We start from the raw sequence: 26,809 nt of genomic DNA on the forward strand, positions 1-26,809 counted from the left end.
CTGCGCACTGCCGCCAGCTCAAGGACCCGTATTTAAAGAGACAGGCTCTCCAACCGTCAGCGGGCTGCTTGCGGCCTGTGGGCGCCTGGTCCGGAGGCTAATGGTGGGCGCTGGAGTCGGGGAGGCAGGTGAGGGGCGGCGCGGCTGAGCGCGGCGTTGGGAGGGAAGCGGGCCGGGGCCCGGGCCCCTGCGCGGTGCGGCCCGGGAGCCGCCATCGGCTCCTCCCCCGCCCGCCCGCCTGCGGAGCCTGGGGGCACACCCTCCGTGACGTGGCGGCCCCCCGGGAGCCCACGGGAGCCCGCGGCGCCCCGGGACCCCCAGGGGCCGCCCACTGCCCGGTCTGGTAGGGGTTGGGAGCCTCTCGCGGCCGGCCCCTGGCCGGCCTGCCCGGAGAGCTCCACAGAGGCCCCGGGACGGCGGCTGCGGCCAGGCCTCGGCGCTCCGATCCGTCTCCGCACGGCGGCATGGTGCCTCCGGAGAGCCCTGAGTCGGGCCCTTCCATTATTCTTTTCTTATCCGGGGGGCTGCTCTTGGAAGGATCGCGTTGAGGTCTAGCTTGTCCTGAGCTGCTCCTGTGAGCCTCCTGACCTTGCTCAGCTCCGCGGCGGTTCTTCAACTTCGCGGGGTTATGCAGTTCTTTGTGAATCTCATGAAACTTACGGATCTTCTCTCCCCCAAAACGTGCATAGTCAAATATACACATTTTGTATGCATTTTCAGAGAGTTCAGAATCCCACCACCACCATCAGCCCGTCCATGGATTCACTGTAATTTCCCCAACCACCTCTCGAGGTAGGTCTTATTTTCCGTTTTAGAAATAAGAAAACTGAGACTCCGAAGTTCAGAGATACCTCCAGGGTAGCAGTTCTAAGCTGGTCCTCCCATTCCTGAGTCCAAAGTCCACCTGCTTTTCTCTGCACTGTGTTGCACTACAGTAAGGCCCGCTTTTATTATAATACCGTAGTAATTTCACTTCATAGCATTATACAGACTGGAAATAATTTCCAGTATATTTAAAATTCGAACAATTTGTACTTTTAAAAAATAAGTACAAATATAAAAAGGTGTGGATGTAATCACAATTGATAAACCACTTGGATTGACTTATCAATACCTTCAATTCTGACCATCTAGTTGATTCAGCATTCTGAAGTTGCTGAATTAAACAGGTTAATTGCACATCTGGATCCTCAGCCTAAAGGTTAACTACTACATTGAGGATAGTAGGAACTAACATTACTGAGCCCTTGCTGTGTGCCCTGCTCTAAGGGCTTTACTCTTAAAACAAAAACCCTTTGAGGGGCTGGAGATGTGGCTTATTGGTAGAGGCTTGCCTGACATGTATGGGTTTGATCCTCAGCACTGTATATAAATTAAAAAATAACAATTAAAAAAGGTCCATTGACAACTAAAAATAACAAAAACACCTAAAACAAAAACAAAGACTAATTGAATTAGTTAGTATTATTAGACATGTTTTATAAATAAGAAAACAGGAACAGAGAGATTAAGTAACCCTCCAAGGACACACAGCTAATAAGTGCTTAGCTAGGATTTGAACCTGGGCCATGTGGTTCTGAGCTCTATTAGTTGCCTCTCAAAAGAGGGCTTCTGTATAAATCATGACTCTCTACAGTGGTTTTGTTTTCTGAGGATGGCATATGTGTTGCACTTCTAATTAAAACTTCATGAACATCATTAATTTTTCTTGGTGATTAAAAAGAAACTGCAGGATTTTGTATACTTAAAGGTCATCATCCATTATGCGTGTCCCAGATTGTTGATGGCCTGAGGAAAAGCATTTATGTTATCTGGATTCTCTTCATTGTGATTTATAAGATATATTTATGTACATTAGATTATTGAACATCCTTTTGGAACTGGATTTTCCTGTGTTGGAACTCTGCTTCACTCTAGGCAATGAATCTTTAATGCTTTGGGAAGTGTTTGATTAGTCAGCATGGACTAATGAGATTCTGGCCTTTGGGAAATTAGAAGCCTGGCTTCTCATTTATAGCTCACATTTTTTTTGTCTCCTGCCTTTTCATATAGCTATATGACTTTGGCCTTCAAGATCCTCTTCCCCCAAAATTTGTGTGCACTTGGCCGAAGAGAACTGTGCCTGTTCCGAGAACATTATCACTGGCCTGACATAAGACAATTCAACCAGTGCTTGGAAACAGATCTGCTTCGTGGGCGCTGCCTCCTCCAGAGAAGAAAGCCTGTTCTGTCATTCCTGGGAGGCCATCTAAGACTACGTGCCACCTGCCTTGTTTTCTTGCCAGAGTCGCATGTGGGACTTTGCAGTGGCCCCTGTGCAATGGCAGAGCAACGGTTCTGTGTGGACTACGCCAAGCGCAGCACAGCCGGCTGCAAAAAATGCAAGGAGAAGATTGTGAAGGGTGTGTGCCGCATTGGCAAGGTGGTGCCCAATCCCTTCTCAGAGTCTGGGGGTGATATGAAAGAGTGGTACCACATTAAGTGCATGTTTGAGAAGCTGGAGCGGGCTCGGGCCACCACAAAAAAAATTGAAGACCTCACAGAACTGGAAGGCTGGGAAGAGCTGGAAGACAACGAGAAGGAACAGATAACGCAGCACATTGCAGGTGGGGTGGAGAACAGGGCTTTCTTGTCCTATTGGGGCTCATGGAAGAGGGGAGAAGAGCAGAGCTCAGTTTTTTGTTCCTTTTTTTCCTTTAAGCTTTTAAACTTTTTTTTTTTTTTTTTTGCAGTACTGGGGATCGAACTCAGGGCCTTGTGCTTGCGAGGCAAGCACTCTACCAACTGAGCTATCTCCCCAGCCCTGAGCTATCTCCCCAGCCCTGAGCTATCTCCCCAGCCCTGCTTTTAAACTTTTTTAATAGGAATAATTTCAAATTGACTAATGAACATAAGAAGAAAATAGCACAAAGAACACTTACATCTTTAACCAGGTTTGCCTACTGCTGAGTTTATTTTATCATTTGTGTTCATGTGCTCTCTTTACACAGGCACATATTTTTTGTTTATTTTTTCCTTGAACCATTATTACTTATTCATCATGGCTTTTTACCTTTGTGTGTGTGTGTGTGGTGGAGATAGCAGGCAGGGGTGCTATTCCACTGAGATATAACCCCAGCTCTTTTTTTTTTTTTTTTTTTTTTTTCTTTTGAGACAGGATCTAGGAAGTTGCTAACTTTGTGATCCACCTGTCTCAGCCTCCCACATTGCTGGGATTACAGGCAGGTGTCACCCACCCAGCAGTTCTTTACCTTTAAATACCTCCATTCATATATCTTAAGAACTAGAATATTATCTTATAGGTCCATAATACAGCTATCAACTTGAGTAAGTTTACCCTTGATATAATACTTCAATCATTGTGTACTATCTTGTCAATTGATTGAATACTATCTTTAGTAGGTTTTATTTCTCCATGGTAGGATCCTAGTCTAGAGTGGGAATTGCATTTACTTGTCATACCTCTGGACTCCTTTAATCTGGAGCATTTCTGTACCCTTTCTTTTATGATACTGACATTTTTTGGAGAACAAAGTACCCACTACCACCCCCTTTTATGTGTCATTTTATTAACTATATGGACACATAGATTGCTTTTTTTTTTTCCCTGTAGCTTATAATTCATTGCTGCTTAATTTTGCCACTTAGCATCCTCTTTAAGCTGCTTTCGGTATCCTGTACTCTTTTTTTTTTTTTTAATCCTTGTTTTAAGTATTCCATGCTCAGCATAACAAGATACCCTTAGTCTTCTCTTTTGTGTGTCCTATCCCAGTCACAGAACGTTCTTTGTATCCTGTGCTATTCCTCTTAGACGTCCTGATTCCTGTTAGTGGAGAATGATGTTAGAAACCAAAATGTGTACAGATTATACCTGTAATCCCATTGATTTGGGAGACTGAAGCAGGAGGATCACAAGTTTGAGGCCAGACTTGGCAATTTAGTGAAACCTGTCTCACAATTAAAAGAATAGGCTAGGGGATACTGGGCTATAGCTCAGTGGTGGAACTTTTGCCTGGCAGTTGTGAGGCCTTGGGTTCCATCTCCAGAACCACAAAAAAAGAAAAGAAAAAAAAAAAAAAAAGGAGGTCTGGAGATGTGCCTCAGTAATAGAGCACACCGGGTTCAATCCCCACTACCACACACACACAAAAAAAATCTGGATTCTACATATTCTCATCATCATGGGATATCTTCACTTTTAAGCCCTTTGAACAGATAGAGCTAGAAAATACACGTGTATATATACACAAACACGTGTATTTATAGATACATGTATCTGTTCACGTGTACATGCATATTCACACATACATGCATATTGCATATTTAGAAATCTTACACCGTTCAAACTCAATTAGTCAGTGGTCCTCTTTGATCTTCAGCATCTATGAAGTAATATTCCTTTTTTATTTTTGGCAGTACTGGTATTGAACCCGTTGGCACTCTTTAACACTGAGCTACACCCCCAGCTTCACTGCCCCCTCTATTTCTTACATTTTGAGACAGGTTCTTCTAAGTGATCCAGGCTAAATTGCTGAGATTGCAGGTGTGTGTCACTGCACCCAGCTTAATAGTCACATCTTCAGTTAATCACAGTTCTGGTCACTGTAGGAAGACTCATAATAGTGACTCTAAAATTGGAAATCTGTCCTTGTTGAGAGGAAAAATAAAGAACTTACAAGAGAGGAAACTATTTCCCATATACTTCACTCTCAGGTTCCCCATCCACCCTGCCCTGCATCAGCCATTGGCCTCAGCTATTGTTACGTCTTCACCCATCTCTCATAAGAAAAGAAACATGGGTAAACTGTCACCTGACCTCAGATGAGTCAACAACTGGAAATTTCCTACCTCTGCCAAACCAACATGTTCTGTGATGTGTTTTCATTTTACATTTCTGTTCATCTGTAAATTGGGCCTATTCTGTGGAACTGGGGTCCCCAAGTTTTATCTTCAAAATGTAACCGCTAATTCCCCCAAATCTTCTTAGTTCTGAAGATTATTGTATGTGGGATAAGAGGTGAAGAAAGTTGATGAAAATTTAGGTTACTCATAGAAGTAAATGGTAACTGGGTCTTTTGTCCCCAGAATCCTCTCCCTTTCCCTTTACCCACTACCCTACCACTTCCATTCAAGAAGACTAGCCTGTACCCAGCCCATCTTGGGTCTCATGGTAGTGGCTTACCAAGCAAGGCTCTAAAAGCAGTTGATCAGAGTCTTCTCTAGATCTTCCACTGAAGGGTATTTTCCTTTCTTTTGGGGTTCTATAGATCTGTCTTCTAAGGCAGCAGGCACACCAAAGAAAAAAGCTGTTGTGCAGGCTAAGTTGACAACGACTGGCCAGGTGGCATCCCCAGTGAAAGGAGCTTCACTTGTCACCAACACCAATCCCCGGAAGTTTTCTGGCTTTTCAGGTAAGATAGGTTGAAGCTGTATGAGCTGTATGAGGGTCCTCTCATTTGACTCAGTGAAAATCGTGCTCTCTGGTCTCAATAATTTGCTTCTCTTGGGGCAGAGACAGGTAGTGGCCAACTTATGCTCTGCTTGTGTAGCATTTTTTTTGTATACTTTAATCTCTTATGTGTCAGGAAGAGGTTAGTTTTGTCAAGACTTTTTCTATGTGAAGTTATTTCCTGGTTCAGACAGATTTTTGTAAACTGCCCTTTACTTCCTTATGTTTTTGTAACAAAAGGACTTTGAGACATTATCTTCCTAAACTTGCCTGCACTGGAGATGAAAGTATGGAAGAAGGAGGGAGATGTCATGCATGGACTATATCCCTTGATTTCTCTTATTTCTTAAAACTTCAAAGGGTGGAATGTTTGTGGAACATGGAGCAAGAAGGAACAAAGGATCTAAAGAGTATTACTCAGTTGGGAAACTAAAGTCTCATTAGGAGGCTTGTGCTTTCTGGAATCAGTGGGTTCTGGGTTCAAATCCTGTCTCCTGAAGGGTTGGATTATAGCAGGACATATGGATAAGTAAAGTGTTTGATTTTCTTTCTCTTTACCATATACACACACATAATTATACATGTGTGGTTTCTTTACATAATGTAGAATTACTGTTTTATAGACAGAGATTCAGGAAGATCTTGCTAGAACAAGGGGAGTTGAGAAGATTGTTTATTGGCCTTTGAAAACAGGTAGCCTTGGCCTAGTTTTTATTTGGTCTTCAGTTAACTTTAGGAAATGTTTTAATGAAGCCTACTTTATGAATGAGAAAGCTGAAGTTTAGGTTTATAATGGAGTATGTGCATTGAAGTCTGACTCCAGTCCCTGTGTTCTTTCACTCAAACCCTATACCTTTTTTATTGTTTTGAGACATTCTTGATTGACTCAGTTACAGAAAATAATAAAACTGTTTGGGAATTGAAAGAAGCTTTATGTGATTGAAAGAAGTCTAGACCTGAAGTTGGAGAGTTGGGGTCTACCCCCAGCCCTGTTGTTTGACAGCTTGAAGCCCTGAGCAAGTCTTCACCTACCTGAGCCTCTGTGAATTAAAGAGTGGTAACATCTGCCTCATCTACCCCAGTGTTCTCCTGAGGACTGTCGGAAATAATATTGCAAAAATGATGCCTGGCTCTGTAGGAGTTTTAGTATTTTAAAACCCTGAGACTTGTTTGTTTTCTGGTATTAGGCCAAAGATAGAAATGGAGAAGATTCCAGGTGAAGATAAGGACAGCATGGCCCTAGAAGGCCCTGGTCTTGGGGATGGAATTTGGGAGGAGTTGAGAAGAAATGGGTGTTCTTATGCTGAACGCTGATGCTTTGGAGATTTTGTTCCCTAAAATCCGATTTAGAGTCCAGGTCAGAGATGATGACAGATTTATAATTTAAAAGCCCAGACAAGAAGCTTATGTCAGCAGACAGCTTGCTAATGACCTTGCTTTTGCTTTGTGAATGATCACAAGGAAGTGAGAGGGAATCACTAAAACGAGTTGTTAACCATTATTTTTAGGTATCTGAAGGAAAGTTGTACTTACAAGCTACCTTTCAATTTGACAAAAAGAAAGAAAAGGCTGGAGTGGCGAGGGTGAGGGAATGTTGGGAGTATACCAGTGGGACCTGACTTTCCTGGTGGCATCCTTGTCCTGGCTCTGCCACCATGGATGTAGGTGATCCTTGAAGTCATCTGCTCTTCTTGGGCCTGGGTCTTCTCATCAGTAAGAGGACCTTGAGGTAATCTTGAAGGCTCCTTCCAGTTCTGATAATCTATGACAGCAGTACTTTCACATTGACTAATGTGTCCTTTGATTTCGTCCCCCTTTCTCATCCCAGCTTTTCTGGGATCAGCTTTACAATTGCTGAGATCCTCCTGAGCAGTCTTGGTGTGAAGGCAGCCTTTGTTCCTCTATGAAGTGTTCACGTAAACAGGTGCACATCAATCTGGTTCTCTGCTTGGGTGTGAGGGTGCCATTGTTCCTTTACTATTAATAGCTATGAGATTTGAGGAAACTACTTGACTTCCATACCTTTACATGGATACAGTAATGTCTACCCCGGGGAGCTCTTTGAGGGGACTGAGGGAAACGACATATAAAGCACCTGTGAGTTTCCTTCCTTTCCAGAAAGGCAGAATGAATCATCTTTGTTGTTTCATCAACAGCCAAGCCCAACAAGTCTAATCAGGCCCCCTCAAGCCCTACCCCTAAGACAAGTCTATCCTCGAGCAAATGTGACCCCAAGCACAAGGATTGCCTGCTACGGGAGTTCCGGAAGCTGTGTGCCATGGTGGCTGATAATCCTAGCTACAACACGAAGACCCAGATCATCCAGGACTTCTTGCGGAAAGGCTCAGCAGGAGGTGGGGCTGTGATGAGCATTTGAATGGGCTTTTCCCTGAAGATATCAGAGCCAGGCTGGCTCCATGGGCACACGAACCATACATATAGTTGCACTTGGTTTAGTGCTCTGCTCTTGCTGTCTTAAAATTCTTAGCAATTTTGAACAAGGAATCCCACATTTGTGTTTGTCACCAGACCCCTCAAATTATGTAGCCAATTTTTAGAGCACTATGGCATCTTTCTTTTTCTGCCCTTTTCCTGCTCCTAAGAGGGCAGAAAGGGCTGGGGAGATAGCTCAGTCGGTAGAGTGCTTGCAAGCACAAGGCCCTGGGTTCAATCCCCAGCACCACAAAAAAAAAAAAAAAAGAGGGCAGAAAAACCCACATCATTCAACCAGTAAGAAAATTTACTGTCCCACATATTTGTAAGTTTTTGTGAACTACATGCACAGCTTGGAATTAAGTCTTCCAACTCTTTCATTTATGTAATAAGCATTGTCACTGAGCATTGTCACTTGGGGACATGAAGTCAAAGTCTTGTCTCTGTCCTGTGGAGTTCATCCATGAGCTGAAGATGAGGCAGACACATAAACAAACAGCCCCTGAATTCTGGCCTCTGACCTAATGATATACCCAGGGTACTGTGGGGGCATAGACAGTGATATGTAGGTCTTTTTAAACCTCTGCTTCTTTGACTTCATCTATTGTTTAAGCTCTATTTCTCTAGAAGAGTTCCTTTCTTCTCTCTCCAGATGGTTTCCGCGGTGATGTGTACCTAACAGTGAAGCTGTTGCTGCCGGGTGTCATTAAGAGTGTTTACAACTTGAATGATAAACAGATTGTGAAACTTTTCAGCCGCATTTTTAACTGCAACCCAGATGATATGGCACGGGACCTGGAGCAGGTCAGAGGGTGGGGGAGGCTGTATTCCAGGTGGGGTTTTCCAAGCCAGGCACCTGCAGCCATTTGTTTTAAATGGTTGGGCACATACTGCTTTAGGAAACCGAAACCTATTTGAGTAAGCTTCCGTTACAAGGAAGCTGACTGTGAGACTGCAGCTGTTAATTTCATAAGTTTCTCAGGACTGAACCCATACCACTGCGTAGACACAAAAGGCCTTATCTCAGAAATCAGGATTTGAGACTGCGCCCTGTCTTTCATGGGGCTCTAGTTCTCAACTCTTCTTGCTTTCTTACCCCATTGGCTTACCATTCACCTTTGATTTGTTCTTGACTCCAGCCCCAACACCATGAGAAGTTTACATTCAAGCATCCCCACTATGTGATGACTGCATTTACCTCTTAGTTCAAATTCGTAAGCAGGAATCAGATTGACTGGGCTTGGATTAGTGCTGTGTCTCTTCTCAGCTAAGGCAGGTGGGCATATCCTATGTGGAGAGATGTGCCCCATGGGAAGCGAGGTAAATATGTTGAGTTGGGGACAGGAACTGTGATTGAGATCTCTTGACTCATCTTTAGTCCTGAGTTTTTAGGGAATACACCTGGCCACCCTGGGGTTGCTGCAGTGGCATTTTGGTTTTTGGAGACAGGGTGACGTGTCAGAGACGATCAGAGTCTTCTTTGAGCAGAGCAAGTCTTTCCCTCCAGCTGCCAAGAGCCTCCTTACCATCCAGGAAGTGGACGAATTCCTCCTGCAGCTCTCTAAGCTCACCAAGGAGGATGAGCAGCAGCAGGCCCTGCAGGATATCGCCTCCAGGTGGGGGAGCTGCCCTGAGCAAGTCAGACCCAATGGGGCTGGGCTCGGGGAGATGAAGTCACTTGGGAAAGGAGGTTTGGGGGTGCACAGCTCTTCCTGAGGTGAAGTTGAGTATGCCTCATCCCATAGGTGTACGGCCAATGACCTTAAGTGCATCATCAGGTTGATCAAACACGATCTGAAGATGAACTCAGGTGCAAAACACGTGTAAGTACCACCCCAGGAGACAGTCTGAGCTGCTGGCTTCCTTTGTTCCCAGCTGGTATCAGGACTCTGGAGTCCTGCTCTGGATTTGAATCCTTGTTCCACTTTTTTGCTTCTTGTGGTATCTAATCCTGTCTCCACCTTCATTTTCACATGTAAAGTGGAGGTAACAATACCTTTTGCACAGACTTGTTTTGATTGAAAGCTTGGCGCATGTTTAGTAAGCACAGGTTGTGTCTCTCGCCCATTTCAGCCCCCCTCTTCTGCTAAGACTGCATCCAGATAGATACAGGGTCTCAGAAGACTGAATTGTCAGATTTTTATCCTGCCACAAGTCTTTAGACACTAGAACATGACTGCATCCTGACAGATGAGGCTCTACCTCTCTGAGAGCAGCCTACTATCCAAAGCCATAGTGTCAAATGCAGGTGTCTTGGTTCCTTGCTCCCTTGACAGGTTAGATGCCCTCGATCCTAATGCTTATGAAGCCTTCAAAGCTTCACGCAACCTGCAGGACGTGGTGGAGCGGGTCCTTCGAAATGAGCAGGAGGTGGAGAAGGAGCCAGGTCGGAGACGGGCTCTGAGTGTCCAGGCCTCACTGATGACACCTGTGCAGCCCATGCTGGTGAGGAGCGTTGCCTTGCCCTGCCATCCGCACCTGTCCATGCTGCACATCCTTTGGGGTGGGATCTGGTAGGCATACATGTTGAGAGCCCTTGCAGGTCAACTGGAGGATTTGGGGAAGGAAGAGTGGAGAGGCAGCAGAATGTTGCTCACTGGAGAAGTGAAGGCCAGGAGGAGACAGGTGATGGGGTGGAATGACCTAGTTCCCACTCTGCCACCAAGCAGCTGTGCAGTGAGTTACTTAGTCTCTCTTAGTTTTTAGTTTCTTTGTGGGAATGACATGTGAGACTTTCAGAAGTACCTACCTAAAATAGCTTATCTGTCACACCTGAACATGGAACTGTGTTCAGGAACCCTGAGGTTCTATGACTTGATGCAGGGTGACTTGGAGTTGGCAGCAGAGCCAGGTTTCCTATGACAGAGTGACGTGGGCAGGGAGAGGAAGCTTAAGGAGTAAAGACTAATTCTAGTAGCGATCAGCCTGTGCCTCTGCTTGTATCATGAGGTGGGGATTTCCTTTGTGGCATTGGTTTTCCTGTGCAAGAAGACCTCTGCAGATGCTGCCATGCCTACCACGGGGCCCTCTGGGTCCTTCCAGTAGTGTACAGTGCTTTTTTGGAAACTGTCTTGTGTGTTATTCTAAAACTTTGGTTTAGGGTTCTTTATTTGGAATAGGGAAATGTCCTCTCCCTACTAGGAATGTGGGACAGCTTAGCACCCCAACAGTGACATCTCCATCGGAAACCGCCCCCCCAGACATCTGAAGTAGTGAGTGGCCTTCTGACATCTTCCTGGAGTCTGTTGCACAGCCTGTCATTTGAAGAATGACATGGGATATAGCTTAGTGGCTAAACACACAAGCTTTGGGGTTGAGGCTAAATTCAACTGCTATGTACTAGTTGTGTAACCTTAAATAAATACTTAACTTCTCTGACCTTCAGTTTTCTAATCCATAAAGTGGAAACAATACTTGACATGTAGGATGCTACATCAAAGATGAAGTGAGGGCTGGAGTGGTGGCTCAGTGGTAGAGCGCTTGCCTGGCATGTGTGAGGCACTGAGTTCAGTTCTCAGCACCACATAAAAAAATAAAGGCATTGTGTCCATCTACAAGTTAAAAAAAAAAAGTAAGATGAATTGAGATTATGTATGTGACCCAACAAGAACCCCAAAACAGTAACAATTGTTTGGGTTAGGCTGGTACAGGTGTGAGGGTCAGCACACCTGTGTCTGGATGTTGTGTACTAGGGATCCCTGATCACTGTCACCCTGCCAGCTTTATTAGCAACTGCAATCTTCATTCTGATCTCTACCTGCCTCCTGTGCTGAGCTAACTGATGTATTAACAAGCCAGAGGCCTTGCAGGAGCCTAAATTATTGATTTAAAAAAAATGCTGTTTCAATGGAATTTGTCAATAGTAAATAGCATTCATCTTCCTCAAAATGCAAATTCCTGTGTCAACTCTAGGGATGATTTCATTCTCAGAATCCAGTATTGCCCAGCCTTTTCCATTCTGGGCTCTGTTCCTGCCCTGAGCGCGTACTATGGTCAGTCAGTCCCAGGACTCAGGTCTGGGCTGACAACCCCATTCTGGGCTCTCTGACTGTCTCTGCTAAGATGCACCTCATTGAAAGTCTCCAGGCTTTGCTTTTCCCACCCCAAGGCCGAGGCCTGCAAGTCCATCGAGTATGCGATGAAGAAGTGTCCCAATGGCATGTTCTCTGAGATCAAGTATGATGGTGAGCGAGTCCAGGTGCATAAGAATGGGGACCACTTCAGCTACTTCAGCCGCAGTCTCAAGCCTGTCCTGCCTCACAAGGTATTGGTCCCTTTCTGTTGGGACTGTCTTTCCCTTTCCTGCCACTAAGAATCTCAAGGCCAGATTTCCATAGTCTTCCAGTTCTAGTTCACAATAAAGACTTTGTTGGTTTAATTAATGGATAGTTCATTTTTGGAGTCTTTCGATTGAAAGAAGGACTGCTTAGGGACAGCCAGAGTCCAAAAAGAGCTCCCTGGGACAGTGATAATTCTCTGTCCCATGGTGTTGTGACAGTAAGCTCATTTGGTAAGTTGCTGTGCAAGCCTTTTGCATTTCTGTATCCTGTGTGCTTTGAGCTAAATTAAAGTTCATGTATAAGGAATTATTGGGCTGTCATTCATTAATTCTTTCAACAAACATTTACCAAATGCATCTGTATTGTTGTAGTTAGCATGCAAATATCAATGACAAAAAGGTGTATAAAAGTTCTGGCCTTCATGAAGCTTACATTCTACTATAAATACAATACCATGGGAACATCTGAGAGCCCAGATTCCTGCACTAATTGGGGGGGGGGTGTGAAAATCTCATTCCTGAGTCCTTTTTAGTTCCCAGGGCCAAGCACTTGGAGGGGTGTCTCTAGGGAAAAGCAACTGGAACGTGTAGCACTAGTAGTTGTTAGTAGATGGGATTCCTGACCTTGCTACCCTCTTCTTTCTAGCTTTGACTCGGTTTTTCAGAGCCCCAGGGGTCAACGGGATGCGTTGTGTAGTCCATGTACTCACTTCAGCCTTGCCTTCCTGCCAGAGCACTGGGACCAGTCAGGCTACTTGTTTCAGGTGTTTGAAAGGAGAGCTGAGCAGTAGCCTCATGTGGCACTTTAGGGCAGGTTCAGGTACCTCATGTGACCCAGGAAGACATCTGCACATAGCTTTCCAGCCCTTTCCCATACCTGATTCACTCATCCTTTGCTTTTCCTGTGTTGTTGGTTCTTAAAGGGCTGGGTTATTGACAGGGAGTGAGACAGATGGGCGGGCCTTTTCTGATCCTGCTCCAAGCATTCTGAGTGGTGACAACCACGTGCCCTGCCCAGGTGAGGAATCAAGCCACAGTTGTGCTTTCTAGTTCCCATTGCTGTTATCACTTGGCAGAAAATACCTAGAGTTCAGATAGATCTTATCTCTGACTAGAGTTGTTAAAGATTAAGGTCTGCCTTTATCAAGAAAAATCCAATTCCGGCATCCTCTCTTAATCTCTAGAAGGTGCTGGAATCAGAGCTCCTACTTAGGGAAGATTCTGCTCACATTTCCCTTGCTGCTCCTAAGGGGGTTCATTTCTGTCTTTCTAATCAGTCTGTTCTCCCTCTTCCCAATTCTCAACCTAATAACCATCTGTCTTCTAAAGTAGGCACTAATCTCTGTCCACCTGTTTTTCCTCCTTTCTCCCCCCTCCCCCGCTGCCTCCACATTTGTCTACCTCTTTCTCCCCCAAATGCTCATTCTGATTCTTCCTTTTTTCCTCCAAAACTGTGCCTTCTTTACAGCCCATAGACAGTGTCAACATGGGCTGACCTCTTCCTGGGTCCGGACAGAGGTACTAAAGCAGCCACCTCTTGTCCAGGTGACTGACAGTTTTACACATTAACTGGGCTTCTACATGTTGCTCTGTATTCCTTTTGGGGCTTGGCTTTGGGGTTTTGCTACCTGTTCATCCCTTATCAAAGCTACCTTTCTACTTCCAGGTGGCCCACTTTAAGAACTACATCCCCCAGGCTTTTCCTGGAGGCCACAGCATGATCTTGGACTCTGAGGTGCTCCTGATTGACAACAAAACAGGCAAACCACTGCCCTTTGGGACCCTGGGAGTGCACAAGGTACTGGTTTAGAGCCATATGTGCAAAAATGCATGTGCTACCTGTCTTCAAAGGGAGTAATATGTTACTTAGAATAGGGCTTATTTTTTGCTTCTAAACTATTTCTGGATTTAGCCTTGGGTTTATTTTGTCTTCCTCCATAAAGAGATTCTGCTGTTAGTAACTAATTTATAATTGATTTTCATTCAGCACTCCGTTAGTCAGCTTTCCGTCACTGCAACAAAATACTTGAGATAATTTATAAAGAGAAAACTTTTATTTGGCTCATTGTTCTTGAGGTTCCAGGCCAAGATTTGAGGGGCCCATTGCTTTGGACCTCTAACAGAGCAGAGCAAAACCACATGTATCTATCACAAGCCAGGAAGCAAAGCGAGAATGGGCCAGAGTCCCATGATCCCCCTTGGGGGCACATCCCCAATGACCAAAGGACCTCTCACAAGGCTCTACTCTTTCTTACTGGCACCATCCTGGGGACCAAGCCTTTAACACATGGGCTTTGGGTGAACAGTTAAGATCCAAACTGTAGCAAGCACCATCTGCTGAGTGCCCTTATGGCCCAGGATCTTCTGGGCAGAAGTAGAACTATCAGGTGCTGTAGGCAGCCTTCAGAAGTGAATTGGTACTCCCCATCTCCCCATTTTTTTGTGCCCTCTTCTTGTCATATACCTACTACCTCATTTTTCCTTACAGAAAGCGGCTTTCCAAGATGCTAATGTCTGCCTGTTTGTTTTTGATTGTATCTACTTTAATGATATCAGCTTGATGGACAGGTGAGTTGGGTTAGCTTTTTTTTTTTTTTTGGTGCTGGGGATCAAAAATAGTGCCTTACACATGTTAAGCATGTACTCTACTACTGAACTACACTCCGAGGCCCAGCTAGCATCTTTAAACCCAGGAAGCTATTTTAATTGACTGGATAGGAATGTAGGGAGTTCATTTGGGATGGAGGGAAGGGGAAGTGGCTAGCATATATGCCTTTGTATCCATGAGCTTGGCAGGGGCAAGAGCAGGAGGGAACTGAGAGGTAGCACAATTGCTACAAATCACCTCCCCATCCATTGTGAGGAAGACTTAACTCTGTGAGCTTAAATCTCAGAGGAAACCGAAATCCCCAAGAAGTCTCAGTTTGCTGAAGCAAGATTGACTCTTGGAGAGAGATGGTGAACATAGCAGAGTTTGTTTATTCTACAATAGCATCCATCGGGGCATCAACAAATGCTTTTCAGCTCAGAGGTTCTGATTTCAGGAGACTGAGATTAGGAAACTCCTTTTTGATGGTAGGGGTGGCTGTTGGTGGGACTTTCTTGGGGAGAGCTAGCAATCCTGACGTAACTGCATCTAAAGGCTTGAGCCCAAGAAACCAGCATTGCCCTTTCCACATTTAGAAATGTATCCCTGCCCCCACTCCTCCTGTAGCTGCCAGTCCTTTATTGTGGAAGAAAGGCTTGGTGGAGTAGGAGTTGGGGTTTGGGTCCTGAGGCCCATCAGCCTGTGACCCAAGGACCACCAGCCTTGGGGTTAGGGTAAAGCAGAGCATAAAATACCCAAGTTGGATTCATTTTTCAAGCGGGACCAGATTTTATACAATCTGGGCTAGAGGCCAGTGCTCCCTTGGCCTGATAAAGTAGAAACAGGAACTACAGCTACGAACTGGCTTTGTGCCCCAGCTCACAATTGTCCATCTTCGGTCAGGATGGAGCCTTGCAGCTCATGGCAGCAGAACTGTCACATATGAGGGCTTTAATTCATGGCAGACCCTGTCATGAAGCAACAGTTTTATCACTGTGCTCCTTCCCTCCCCAGAACTGCTGATAGGGGTGGGAAGGTCCTTCCCTCAGCTTTCCTGTCCCCTTTAGGCCTTTGTGTGAGCGGCGGAAGTTTCTTCATGACAACATGGTTGAAATTCCCAACCGGATCATGTTCTCAGAAATGAAACAAGTCACAGTAAGTGAAGATCCTACTCTAGACAGTGTCCTATGGTTTAAAAGCAGGGCATAGAACTCTTTTTATGTAAAAAGTGAGAGAGACTGAGTCTTATTTATTCTTATGGGGGTGGCTGATGTATTTGCCTGTGTATATGTTGTCCGTTAGTCATTATCCAGGAGAGCAGGGCATGGAAATCCTTGCTAGGTAAGCACCCTGTGTCCCCGAGCCACAGCAGCTCCCTGGTTTGCAAGTCCTCTGTCCCTAGTGTTCCAAGTTAGGGTGTTTCCAGCGGGTGCTTTACTAGCATGCAAAAATGAACTGCAGCCCTCGCTGCACTCTCATGCCTCTTTTCTCACACCATCTTCAACATCCCTGGTGTTGTCCCTCAGAAAGCTTCAGACTTGGCTGACATGATAAACCGGGTGATCCGGGAAGGCTTGGAAGGGCTGGTGCTGAAGGATGTGAAGGTAAGGTCATCACACCTGTTGCCTTCCCCTGAGCCTTTCCTGTCCTGGCCAGATGGCAGTAGTACCTGCAGAGGTAGGGGTGGAAGCTGAGGGGGATCCTTTCTGGGGCTTGGACAGTCTTTCCTGGATCAAGAGGATGGATTTGTACATCTCCCATAGAGCCTGGAGTTGAGGGCCCTTCCTGTGTGGGCTGGAATGCAGTAGTGAAAAGCTAAATCCCTGCCTCGTTGAGTTTCCATTCTAGTTTGTGTTCTCTCTCGTGTCTCCTCAGGGTACATATGAGCCTGGAAAGCGACACTGGCTGAAAGTGAAGAAAGATTATTTGAATGAGGGGGCCATGGCTGACACAGCTGACCTGGTGGTCCTTGGGGCCTTCTATGGACAAGGGAGCAAAGGTCAGGGTGACTTCTGGTCCCTGCAGTGGTACTATTAGAAGGCACCATGTGAGATAGAGACTGGCCTTCTTCATGGCCCTGGGAGCTATGGACTTAGCACAGAGAAATCCAGCAAGAATACTGAGCTGTCCTCGCACAAGAAGGCTCACCACAAGCCATTTCATCAGGGCCAGTTTTTCCTTTTCAGGGAAAATTTCTCCTAACTGGAAGGAAGCTGGTGTCTAAGGAATTAATACTTTTTAGGTGATTTATTATACGACCGGAATTACCCAGTTCCCAGCAAGTTGGATGTGATTATCCCTAATTTACTATAGAAGAAATTTGGGCTCATAAATCACAGAGCAGGTAGCTCAGTGGTGGAGCACTTGCCTAAGAAGCACAAGGCCCTGGGTTCAATCACACAGCTAAGGAGATCAATCCAAGAGGCGAACTGTGGCACTCTATGCCAAAGGCACCGCTTCCTTTCCATAAGGCTGCCTCTCACTGGGCTTGTGGGGCTGGCAGAGATGGTTTCTTGTAACCCACACTCAGCTCATATTCCTACCCCTACCCTGCAGGTGGCATGATGTCAATTTTCCTCATGGGCTGCTATGACCCTAGCAGCCAGAAGTGGTGCACAGTCACCAAGTGTGCAGGAGGCCATGATGATGCAACCCTTGCCCGCCTACAGAAGGAACTGGATATGGTGAAGATCAGCAAAGTGAGCAAGGGACCCTTTTGATCCTGGTTTCTGATAAGCTGCTGTTATGAGGCAGAGGCTGCACTTTGAGGATGGCAGATATCATTTATCTCCCACCTTGTGGACAGTGGCCTGCATGCCCTATAGGCCTCACTCCCTCTGAGTAGGGAGGATCACATGGGGTGAGGGGTTGGTCACATCTCACAATTTCATTACTAAAAGGGGTTTAAGCCTATTGCAGCTTAGGAACAGTGCAGGACAGCATCTTTTTTTCCTTTAGGATCCCAGCAAAATACCCACCTGGCTGAAGATCAACAAGATCTACTATCCTGACTTCATCGTCCCAGACCCAAAGGTATCAGCCCAGTGGCTTGGGGTCTCCTAGCCCACAGAATTAGTTTGCAAGTTCTCTAGTGCCACAGAAAAGTTGTCCCAACTTCACAGAAAGTCCACCCAGATAGGGATCTGGATTATTCAGTCAAGTGAGAAGCCCAGGGATGACTGGCCAATACTGAGGAATTGTCTTCAGTGCAGGAAGAGAATAGAATCCCCACCCCTCATCACAGAGGGTCTGTTCTAGACAGGACCTGACCTAATCCTTCCTGAATGATGGGTTCACAGAAGAGGTAGGACTAGCAACCAGGTCTCCCAGCTGCAAGCCAGAGCTACTGTGGTTTGACCCATTCTCTTTCACTTGTGGCTGGTGGGAGATGTTTCCTTCTCAGCCAGAGATGACCTGACCTTCCTGCCTTGGTCCTGACAGAAAGCTGCTGTGTGGGAGATCACAGGGGCAGAATTCTCCAAATCTGAGGCACACACTGCTGATGGAATTTCCATCCGATTCCCTCGCTGCACCCGAATCCGAGACGACAAGGACTGGAAATCTGCCACTAATCTCCCCCAACTCAAGGTGCCAGCTCTCAGGCTGCATGTGTCCTCCAACCCCATCCTAAGCCTTAGAATCTTAGACTCTGTTGACATGTCCTATGTTCCCCTTTACCCCACTTCACTGATACTGCAAGGAGGGCAGGTAGAGGGAGAACAGACTGGTGTGAAGGCCCTTCCCACCAGCTCCAAGCAGACAGCCTCGTTTTCTTCACCTCTCTGAAAGACCCTTGGTCTAGGTGCCTCACTAGACCTTGCCTGAGTCCTTTGCTGATTAATAACTGGAGTCAAGTCACTCAGGTGAAGGCTCCATGTTGGAAAAGCACCAAGGAAGCCACTTCCTTTTCTCCCTGCTCTTTGTCTTTCTCACTGTTTTCCCCAGCCACGTGTGCCTAACACAGACCACACACCGCCACTCGGAGGTGTGTCTGGGGAAGGGAGTAGTGATAGCAGCTGACCTTCCCCTCCTCAGGAACTGTACCAGCTGTCCAAGGAGAAGGCAGACTTCACTGTGGTGGCTGGAGATGAGGGAAGCTCCACGACAGGAGGCAGCAGTGGCGAGAACGAGGGCACTTCTGGGTCTGCTGCATCCCGCAAGGTCCCCAGAGCCTCCCCGAGGAAGCCCTCTCCCAGTGCCCGGAAGGCTGAAGGGAAGCTGAGGAACTCCAACAGCAAAGGTAGCCAGGATACAGAAGGGGGGCCAGGGTGGCACAGGGGCAGAGACCAAAGGGCAGGGACCCAGTCTCACATTCCAGCTCTGAGAATGTGATCATGTGTCTGCAGTTGACAATGACCACATTCCTGGTTTGTGTCCAGCCATGGGTCAGAAGCTGCTCTGCTAGGCACCCCATATCGGCTCAGCAAACCTGAATGATAGCGCCCCGGGAGAGCAGGTCTGCCTGGAGTAAGCCACTTTTGAGATCAAGGGTTGAGCTCGACTCTTCCTTCTCATCCACGCTTATGGCAGAGGAAGGAACTGGCCCAACTTCAAGGACCATGATCAGCAATTCTTACCCTCCTAATTCTCATCCCCAACTTGGTCCTGCAGGCAACAAGCTGACCACGAAGTCTTCTCCAGTGAAAGTGGGGGTGAAGAGGAAAGCTGCTGATGAGACTCCATGCCAAGCAAAGGTGAGCATAATGACAGTGCCCACACAGGCCAGTTTGGCCCAGGGCCCAGCATTTCCAGCCTTCTGCACATGAACTTTGAAAGATAAGCAGAAGAGCTGGGTGCTTGCTAAGCCTGTCCCCTCCCACAGCTGCTTGTCCATCAGGCAGGCCAGCAGTGCTGCTCCTCCATCGTGTGCCCTCTTGTTACCTTGCAGAGGCGGCCGGCCAGCCAGCAGAGAGGAAGGAGAGCTGTGCCAGCAGGCAGGAGATAGAGCCCAGCTGCCAGTCCCCAGTCACATTTTACATTAAAGGGGAGAAAGCCCAGTCTGGGTGTGGGGTGCAGCGTGTGAGTCTGTGGTTGGGGGAGCAAATCCAGCCAGCAAGGACAGGGGTCATGTGGCCTTGGTGACTCTTCCCAGCAGAGGTGCCTTTTCCTTTTATACTCATGTCAGTCTTGTTTGGCAACATCTGTTGAGCACCTACTGAGGCCAGGAGCTGGGTTAGTACTGGCTCAACCCTGATAAGCTGCCGGCCCCAAGGTTCAGATGGAGAAGTAAAGCCAATCCCTAGAATGATTGCACCCCACCCTTTGCACCTCCACCCAAGAGAAGCACAGAAGTCTTGACAACCCAAGGCCTGAACCCAGTTCCCAGCAGACCAGTAGAAACCATTTCCATCTCTTCTGCCCAAAACCCTTGAACCCCACCCAGTAATGAGCAAGACTCCTGACCCTTCAGTCTACCTACCTGTGCAGTGGACTGTGATCTTCAGAGGTCACTGAGTCACAGCCACTGGATGGCTCCTGGAGACATGTCCTTTTCACATATCTAGGTCCCAAATACTGGAACCCTCCTCCTCACCTAGGGGCAGGGAAGGGAGGAATGCCAGGCCTGTGTCATCCAGAGTGACTAGGGGATGGGAAGAGTGGCACTGTTCTTTTTTCCAGGACACACTTTTTGCTTATATGCTAAACTCTAGGCTCCCTCCACCTCTGGCTCTTGTTCTAAGCTTACTGTCTTATACTCAACTGGGTGAAGACCACCTGCACGCCAACCCCACCCTGACCCCTCTGTTTGCAGGTGCTGCTGGACATCTTCACTGGGGTGCGGCTCCACTTGCCACCCTCCACCCCAGACTTCAGCCGTCTCAGACGTTACTTTGTGGCATTTGATGGGGACCTGGTGCAGGAATTTGACATTGCCTCAGCCACACATGTGCTGGGTAGCAGGGACAAGAACCCTGAGGCCCAGCTGGTCTCCCCAGAGTGGATTTGGGCATGTATCCGGAAACGGAGGCTGATAGCTCCCTGCTAGGACTCTGATCTTCCTGCACCCTTGGGACATCCTCTCCCTTATCACACTACTCCACCAGCCTTAGCCTGGAGGCAGATAGATGGAGGAACAAAGGGGGTGTCCTTTCTTCTTCAGGCAGCACATCTTGCAAAATCTGCCAAGTCTTCCTGGTCTCTTCTGGAGCAGGAATAAGTTCTGTGGGCACCACAAGTGAAGTCAGTTTCTCTTGCAGGTTTAAGCAGATCTCAGATCTGGGTGCTGGCTTTGTCATTTTTGTGTCCTTCAAAAGCTTATTTTTATAAATGAAACACCCACAGCATCTGTCCTTCTCCAGCACTCCCCTAGTTTCCTTAGTGATTAAGGAGTGAAGGCTGGGCTACTAAAGCTGGTAGCACCCTTCTCCCTGCCTCATTTTACTTCCACTCCTTTTAAAGCTGTATTTAAAAGACCACCCTCAAAAATGTGTCTTACATTTGGCAAAACTTGTATTTAGCCTGGCCCCTTTTTGCCAGGATGAACTATCTTTTGAAAGAGAACAAAATTAACTTTGATGACTTTATTCTCTGTGTTCTCTATTATAGGGGAGGGACCCAGCTTGAAGGGAGAGACTAGCACTGGGCAGGAAATGAAGCTTGTACACAGGAGGGAGGTTATTTGGGCTACTGGGGTGGGATGGGGGTGTGGTTTAGAGACTCCAGGAAGATCAATCTGCCTTCTCAAAATCTGGAAATGACTGGTATTTTTAAAGAATACAAATTCATACCTCAGTACAAGTCTACACACCCTGCTTACAAAGACCAGCCAGCTCCTATGCCACCTGTGGCTGATTTATTTGAAGAACAAAAGGAACACAGTTTGTGTAGACAAGTGCTGTCCATAGATGTTTTTACAGCAATGGGTACAATGGAAATATCCCGTGAGTCTGCTGTGTTTAACTGAGCCACATATGGTTGTTGAGCATTTCAAATGTGACTAGTGCTGGGTACAGTGACTCAGGAGGCTGAGGCAGGAGGATCACGAACGAGTTCAAGGCCAGCCTCAACAACTCAGTGAGGCCCTAAGCAACTTGGGAACTTGTCTGAAAAAAATAAAAGGCCAGGCATGTGGCTCAGTGGTAAAGCACTTCTGAGTTCAATCCCTAGTACCCACCTCCCCAAAAAAATGACTAGTATAACTTAGGAACCAAAATTGTCTTTAATTCTAAATGGCCACAAGTCAGTAGTGACCAACAAACTGGATGGGTATAGACAGACCTGCTTTAAGTTAAGAGTCCTAAAATTTAATATCTATAACTTTAGGCAAGTTAACCATCTGAGCATCAATTCCTGCAGAATGGGGAAATGCACTGCTTCTAAATCACAGGGTGGCTGTCAATGACCTTAGATCCATGTGCAAAGCACTTAGTGCAGAACCTGGCACAGTATCTAGAGTTGGGAACATCACCTTTGGTGTGTGTCCAGGAGGGCTTCAAACTGCAGAACCCACAACTGCATGCCTGTCTGTTGCTGAGTGCAGGCTTATCGGGATTGTGTGTGGTTTCTCTCTCAGTCCTGCCACCTCATGAGAATCAGCTCTCTTTTTCCTTATTGAATTAGCAGGCTTGTTTGTCCACTTCCAGAGTTTGGTTAATGTGACTCAACCCCTTAAACATGAGTGTCTGGGCCTATAAGATAGCCCCCTGCCCCGCGTATTCAGCTAAAGTGATTGGGAGGCTGCCAGACAGGCTGCTTGCAAGCCAGCTTGTATCTGACCTTATTTTTCACCTGATTAAGATGTGGAGGGTGGGAAGGAGGTGCCCTGGCTAGGGAAGGACACCCCATGTTTTTGAACAGGCACCCTTTCAGTCTGGCTTCAGTATTGGGACTGAGACACCCTAGTCTGTCTTCTGGAGATAATGGCCTGAACAGATTTCCAGCCTCCTCAGGCCAAGCAAGTGGGCAGGGCAACAGAGCAAGGCTTCCAGAGTCCTGCCAAAGGCACTGTCCTTTTCATCCTGGCTGACAGGGCCAGTGCCACCTGCACTTACAACTGTTTCCCCTCAGGGGGCAGCCTCCCAGCCACAGGCCATGATCTCAGCCACCATCTCAGCCCTTGGCTCTTGTCTCCCGGGGCATTAGCTCTAATTCACCATCATCGGTCTTTTATGTTTCCTTCCAGTCTTTGGGTGCACATTTTTGCTGCAGAGATTGGACTGTATATACAATTTTATATTCTTTATGTCTACCTGACCATAAACATTATCATCATGTTAAACCTCCCCAGGCCACTGGCTACCTGCCCTCTTTTCAGCTGTTCTTTACATGTTACTGGCTGGAGGAGTTTACATGTTTACAGGTGGAGGTCACCACTGGGTACTGTCCAGAGCAGTGACAACCAAGTGATGTAACTCAGCCTCAAAACTTCCACTGGGCCAGACTCCCTCCTCTTCTCTTCAACCACAGGGCATATACCCATGTCACCCTATTCTCCCAAGGGCTGCACTCTCCCTCCCACTGAGCAGTTGGTCAGGAAGCAATGTGCAGGGCTATACATAGAGCAGTCTGCCCTTGAGGCTGGGCCAACCTTTTCTGAGCCATACTCCAACCATACCACAACTATATCCAAAAGCTTCCATACATCTACCAGAGTAAACTAAAGACTTAACTGGCTATAATGGCTTCCTCCAATTCCTTTCTACCTAGTGCTCATCAATACTAGATCACTGTAAATATCTGAACTCATGTGGTGCTTCTTCACATTTGGTCTAGGGCATCATCCTTTGCCTACCAGATTTTCCTCCCCAGGTGTTTTAGGATCTCTCCCACATATTGTTTGTGAGGTCTTAGACAAATCAATACTGAGCAGGGATATCCTGACCAAGGTCCCATGGCTCAAGCGTCTCCAAAAATCATCTCAAGAGCATACCCATGGCCTTGGATTTGCCTATGGTATATCAGTTTGTCAATAATCTAGCAAACCTCTGGCGGCATCCTCACACCAGATCCGACAGGCATCTATGTTGAAACTTTATTACAAAATTATAAAGCAGAACTCTGTAACAAAAAATACACATTTGGGTTTGCTTTAACACCCAAGTGAGTCTGAGAATCTTCATATAAGCCACTTGAAGTAACACATTCACATCCAAGAGATTTCAACAAATTTATACAATATATATTGAGCACTAATTCCTGTACAGCTTATTCTTATTAGTTTGGATCCAACTATTCCAAGGTATTATGAACCTGTCCGTCTTTTAAAATAAGTCTCAACTGAAATCTCAGCAGTCACAGCAAAAGCCACAGAATAACTGGAGGAATTAGACATTGCTGTGATAATTAAGACCAAGGATTCATGAGGGACAAGAGGGAAGACTCGAGGATAAAACATCAGTTTTCCTACCTGGGTTAAATATGAACTGGAATGGGATCTTGGAACTCCCAACTTTTATTTGGTGTAATAATAAAGACAATACAAAAGCAAATGGGTTGTTTGACATCTTTTTTCCCCACTGGAGACCTTCACCAAAAGGTAAGAGATTTAAAGGCAAATTCTTATCTTTGAGTCAGTGCCATCAGTTCTAATTCTAACTGAGGTCACTAACCAGCAATCAGTATATTATTTTGAGTTCCTATCAAGGAGGAAGTTGGGAGGTAGGGGAGTTGAGGGCTCAGCAGAGAAAGGAGGGAGAGCCTTGAAGTTATTGCTAGATCTTAACTGAGTTGCATATACACACAGACCTGTTTCACAGTGGAATTAAGGAAGATGAATCAGTGACCCTTGGCTAAACAGGTGGGCATTATAAACTACAGTACTATTCAGCAGAAAGGTGGAAGGCAGAGTCATGACAGGAAAATCTGATCCCATCTATGGCCCAGATTATTCTTAGTATAATGTCAAGTCAAGTGGCCCAGAGTTCCACTGCCAACTACTTTATGAAATTGTTTAATTCCTCATAAGGTGTTAAGTGGTTGATGACAGAGGGAAAACCTTACTAATATAATAGGTCCCCTTAGAAGTTTCCCTTTGCCTTCTGGAGTCATGACTGATTGGTTCTAGTCTCAGACCTTGGCTGCACCATGTTGGGGGAGGGGAGATTCTGCCAAGGCCTTCAGGTATTCCACGGATTTACTTATTTCAGCTATTGGTAATGGACACACACAGTTCTAATAGCATGTGTGTTTTGTCTCTATTGAACTGCTCCAGCAAACAAGCTCTTCAGCTCATCCAGGGGTGTAAAAACCCTACCTCAAAAACATCACCTACTCATTACGTGGTCCTTCATAAAGGGTCCAGAGAATGCTACCTCTTGCCTGCTCCCAAATATATAGAATGAGAAAGGAAAGCAGGGACTTCCAGCTGTTTAGTTAGATGCTCTTATATGTATGTTTTCCAGGAACTTCATGAGAAGTCTGGCTAGAGGAGAACAAGGCTCTTTGCCTAAGCCTCTTATGCCTTGGGTGAGACCAAGTTTAAAACCTCAGTGGGAAAGGGAGAGACTTCGTTAAAGTAGTTAGGACTCCTGCCTATAGGAAAAGGACAATCAGAAGCCAAAGTTAAGAAGAAAGCCACTGCCTCCACCAAATGCTTCCCCCTTCCTCATAATCTGAAGTTCAAGGATAGTGCAAAGTCAAGCCCAAAAAGAGGAAGCAGAATATCCATGCACTATCCCTTGCACACACAGACTAGACTTCCCAGCTGTTGAGTCAGATGTTTTGTTAGCTTCCTGAGTCAGGTCAGGAGACTAATAGCTCCCAATCCCAACACTTAAGGAAGTGACTTCACAATCTTGAAATTTTTCTATAGCGTTTTTCTATAGAATTTTCTCACCAGAGATAAGTTTACTGATCCAAATTCTGTCCTAAGGACCATTGCTGGTCTTAACCACATAAACTAACACATTTTTGGTCCAAAGAAACAAATGGATTTTAGGCAGTATAGCAAGAAAGCACAGAAAGCTAGAGAGAACAGAAGTTTAAATTCAAATGTGCTGGGTTCAAAGAAAGGAAGCATTTCTAGGAGGACTTCTGACTGATTAGAGGCAAGCATTTTCAAGGGATGAGTGGGATACAGGAGGAAGGGTGAAAATGTGTCTAGGTTCTCAGAGGAAGGAAGACATGGTCCAAGTGCTGGAAAGTCCTCTGTTGATCAGTTACTGCCATCAACCCAAGATCACTGATACAGGCACTCATCCATGTGATTTGTACCAGTTCCCACTGGCTTTGGGTGCTCTGCCAGCCAAGAGGTGCACCCCTATGGCAAGACAGGCATGCCAAGGGATGTTATGGCATCTTTGCTTGCCCTGGTCTTGGGAACACTACAAAATTTCCTGTTAGCCTGCCCCTTTGCAAGCTGACCAACCCTGAGCCCAGATGCCCTGGGCTATATCCCCGTAAGGCACTGAAGAAGCCGGTGCAAGCCCTTAGGACCGGAAGACGTGAACAGCTCGGATCACATACTGCCGGCAGATGGGACATTCATTCATACGCTTGCCACACTTGGTACAGGTTACCATGTGGCCACACTCCAGCAGAACACAGTCAATGGGTGAGTCCATGCAGATCTTACACAGGTTCTCCTCCAGTGCAGGTGGCATTGCTCCCCCTGTACAAACACAGTGCAGAAAGGGGGCAGAGGGTAAAGTGAGCAGAATATCCACTGTCTCGGTGATAGTCTCAGAAATTGTCTCTGTGGGGGGGAGGTGGGAGAAAACTGGCAAAATGAATCCCCCCAATTCACACACTTTCCTCAAAATAGAGCTCCTTCCAGAAAACAGCAACCAATCCCGGTTGCCTGTTTAATCCCTACCTCCTCCCAAAAGATTATAGATTTGAAGACAGTACTGTGGATCAAATACATCCAGAGTATGGAAACTAAGGCAAAGTCCTCAAAGCTTAAAAGAAATGAGACAATTGAGGGTGTAATATGGTGAGGTGTACTTAGACTCATTATCCCCTTAGGCAGAACATGCAGAAAAGATAAAACTGGTTGAGAAAAGTTCAGACATAAGCAGAACAGTAATAAATGGTGCTTGGGAACCATGAGGCTTATTTACAAACACATTCCCATTTTAATAAAGCCCAAGATCATGGGGGTCTCCTGTGCTAACCCACAAAC

At 46.2% G+C, this 26,809-nt stretch overlaps 2 protein-coding genes across 9 annotated transcripts in view; one reads left to right on the plus strand and one right to left on the minus strand.

Moving 5' to 3' along the window:
• On the plus strand, positions 1–24,190 carry Lig3 (DNA ligase 3). Of its 4 annotated transcripts, XM_047544481.1 has the most exons (21): positions 1–128; positions 721–792; positions 2,053–2,606; positions 5,268–5,411; positions 7,606–7,803; positions 8,535–8,686; positions 9,332–9,498; positions 9,628–9,705; positions 10,159–10,327; positions 11,991–12,146; positions 13,828–13,959; positions 14,650–14,729; positions 15,816–15,903; positions 16,275–16,352; positions 16,624–16,747; positions 17,305–17,447; positions 17,707–17,781; positions 18,190–18,336; positions 18,784–18,988; positions 19,360–19,442; positions 20,501–24,190. In XM_047544481.1, the coding sequence occupies exons 3-21, from the start codon at positions 2,057–2,059 to the stop codon at positions 20,732–20,734; spliced, it is 3,003 nt and encodes a 1,000-aa protein (XP_047400437.1). In that variant the 5' UTR covers positions 1–128; positions 721–792; positions 2,053–2,056; the 3' UTR covers positions 20,735–24,190. The 4 variants fall into 4 exon arrangements, with proteins under 4 accessions (XP_047400437.1, XP_047400438.1, XP_047400439.1 ...); XM_047544482.1 differs by lacking the exon at positions 721–792 and having other exon boundaries at positions 9–128; XM_047544483.1 differs by lacking the exons at positions 1–128; positions 20,501–24,190 and adding an exon at positions 19,637–19,748 and having other exon boundaries at positions 273–792.
• Positions 23,706–26,809, minus strand: part of Rffl (ring finger and FYVE like domain containing E3 ubiquitin protein ligase) — a 59,227-nt gene continuing 56,123 nt past the window's right edge. For all 5 annotated transcript variants that reach the window (XM_047544494.1, XM_047544493.1, XM_047544492.1 and 2 more), the window contains one exon: positions 23,706–26,296. In XM_047544494.1, coding sequence (XP_047400450.1) covers positions 26,115–26,296 — 182 coding nt within the window. In that variant the 3' untranslated portion in view covers positions 23,706–26,114. The remainder of the gene's footprint in view (positions 26,297–26,809) is intronic.

The sequence above is a fragment of the Sciurus carolinensis genome, chromosome 3 (assembly GCF_902686445.1).
Source record: "Sciurus carolinensis chromosome 3, mSciCar1.2, whole genome shotgun sequence".
Classification (NCBI taxonomy): Eukaryota; Metazoa; Chordata; class Mammalia; order Rodentia; family Sciuridae; genus Sciurus; species Sciurus carolinensis.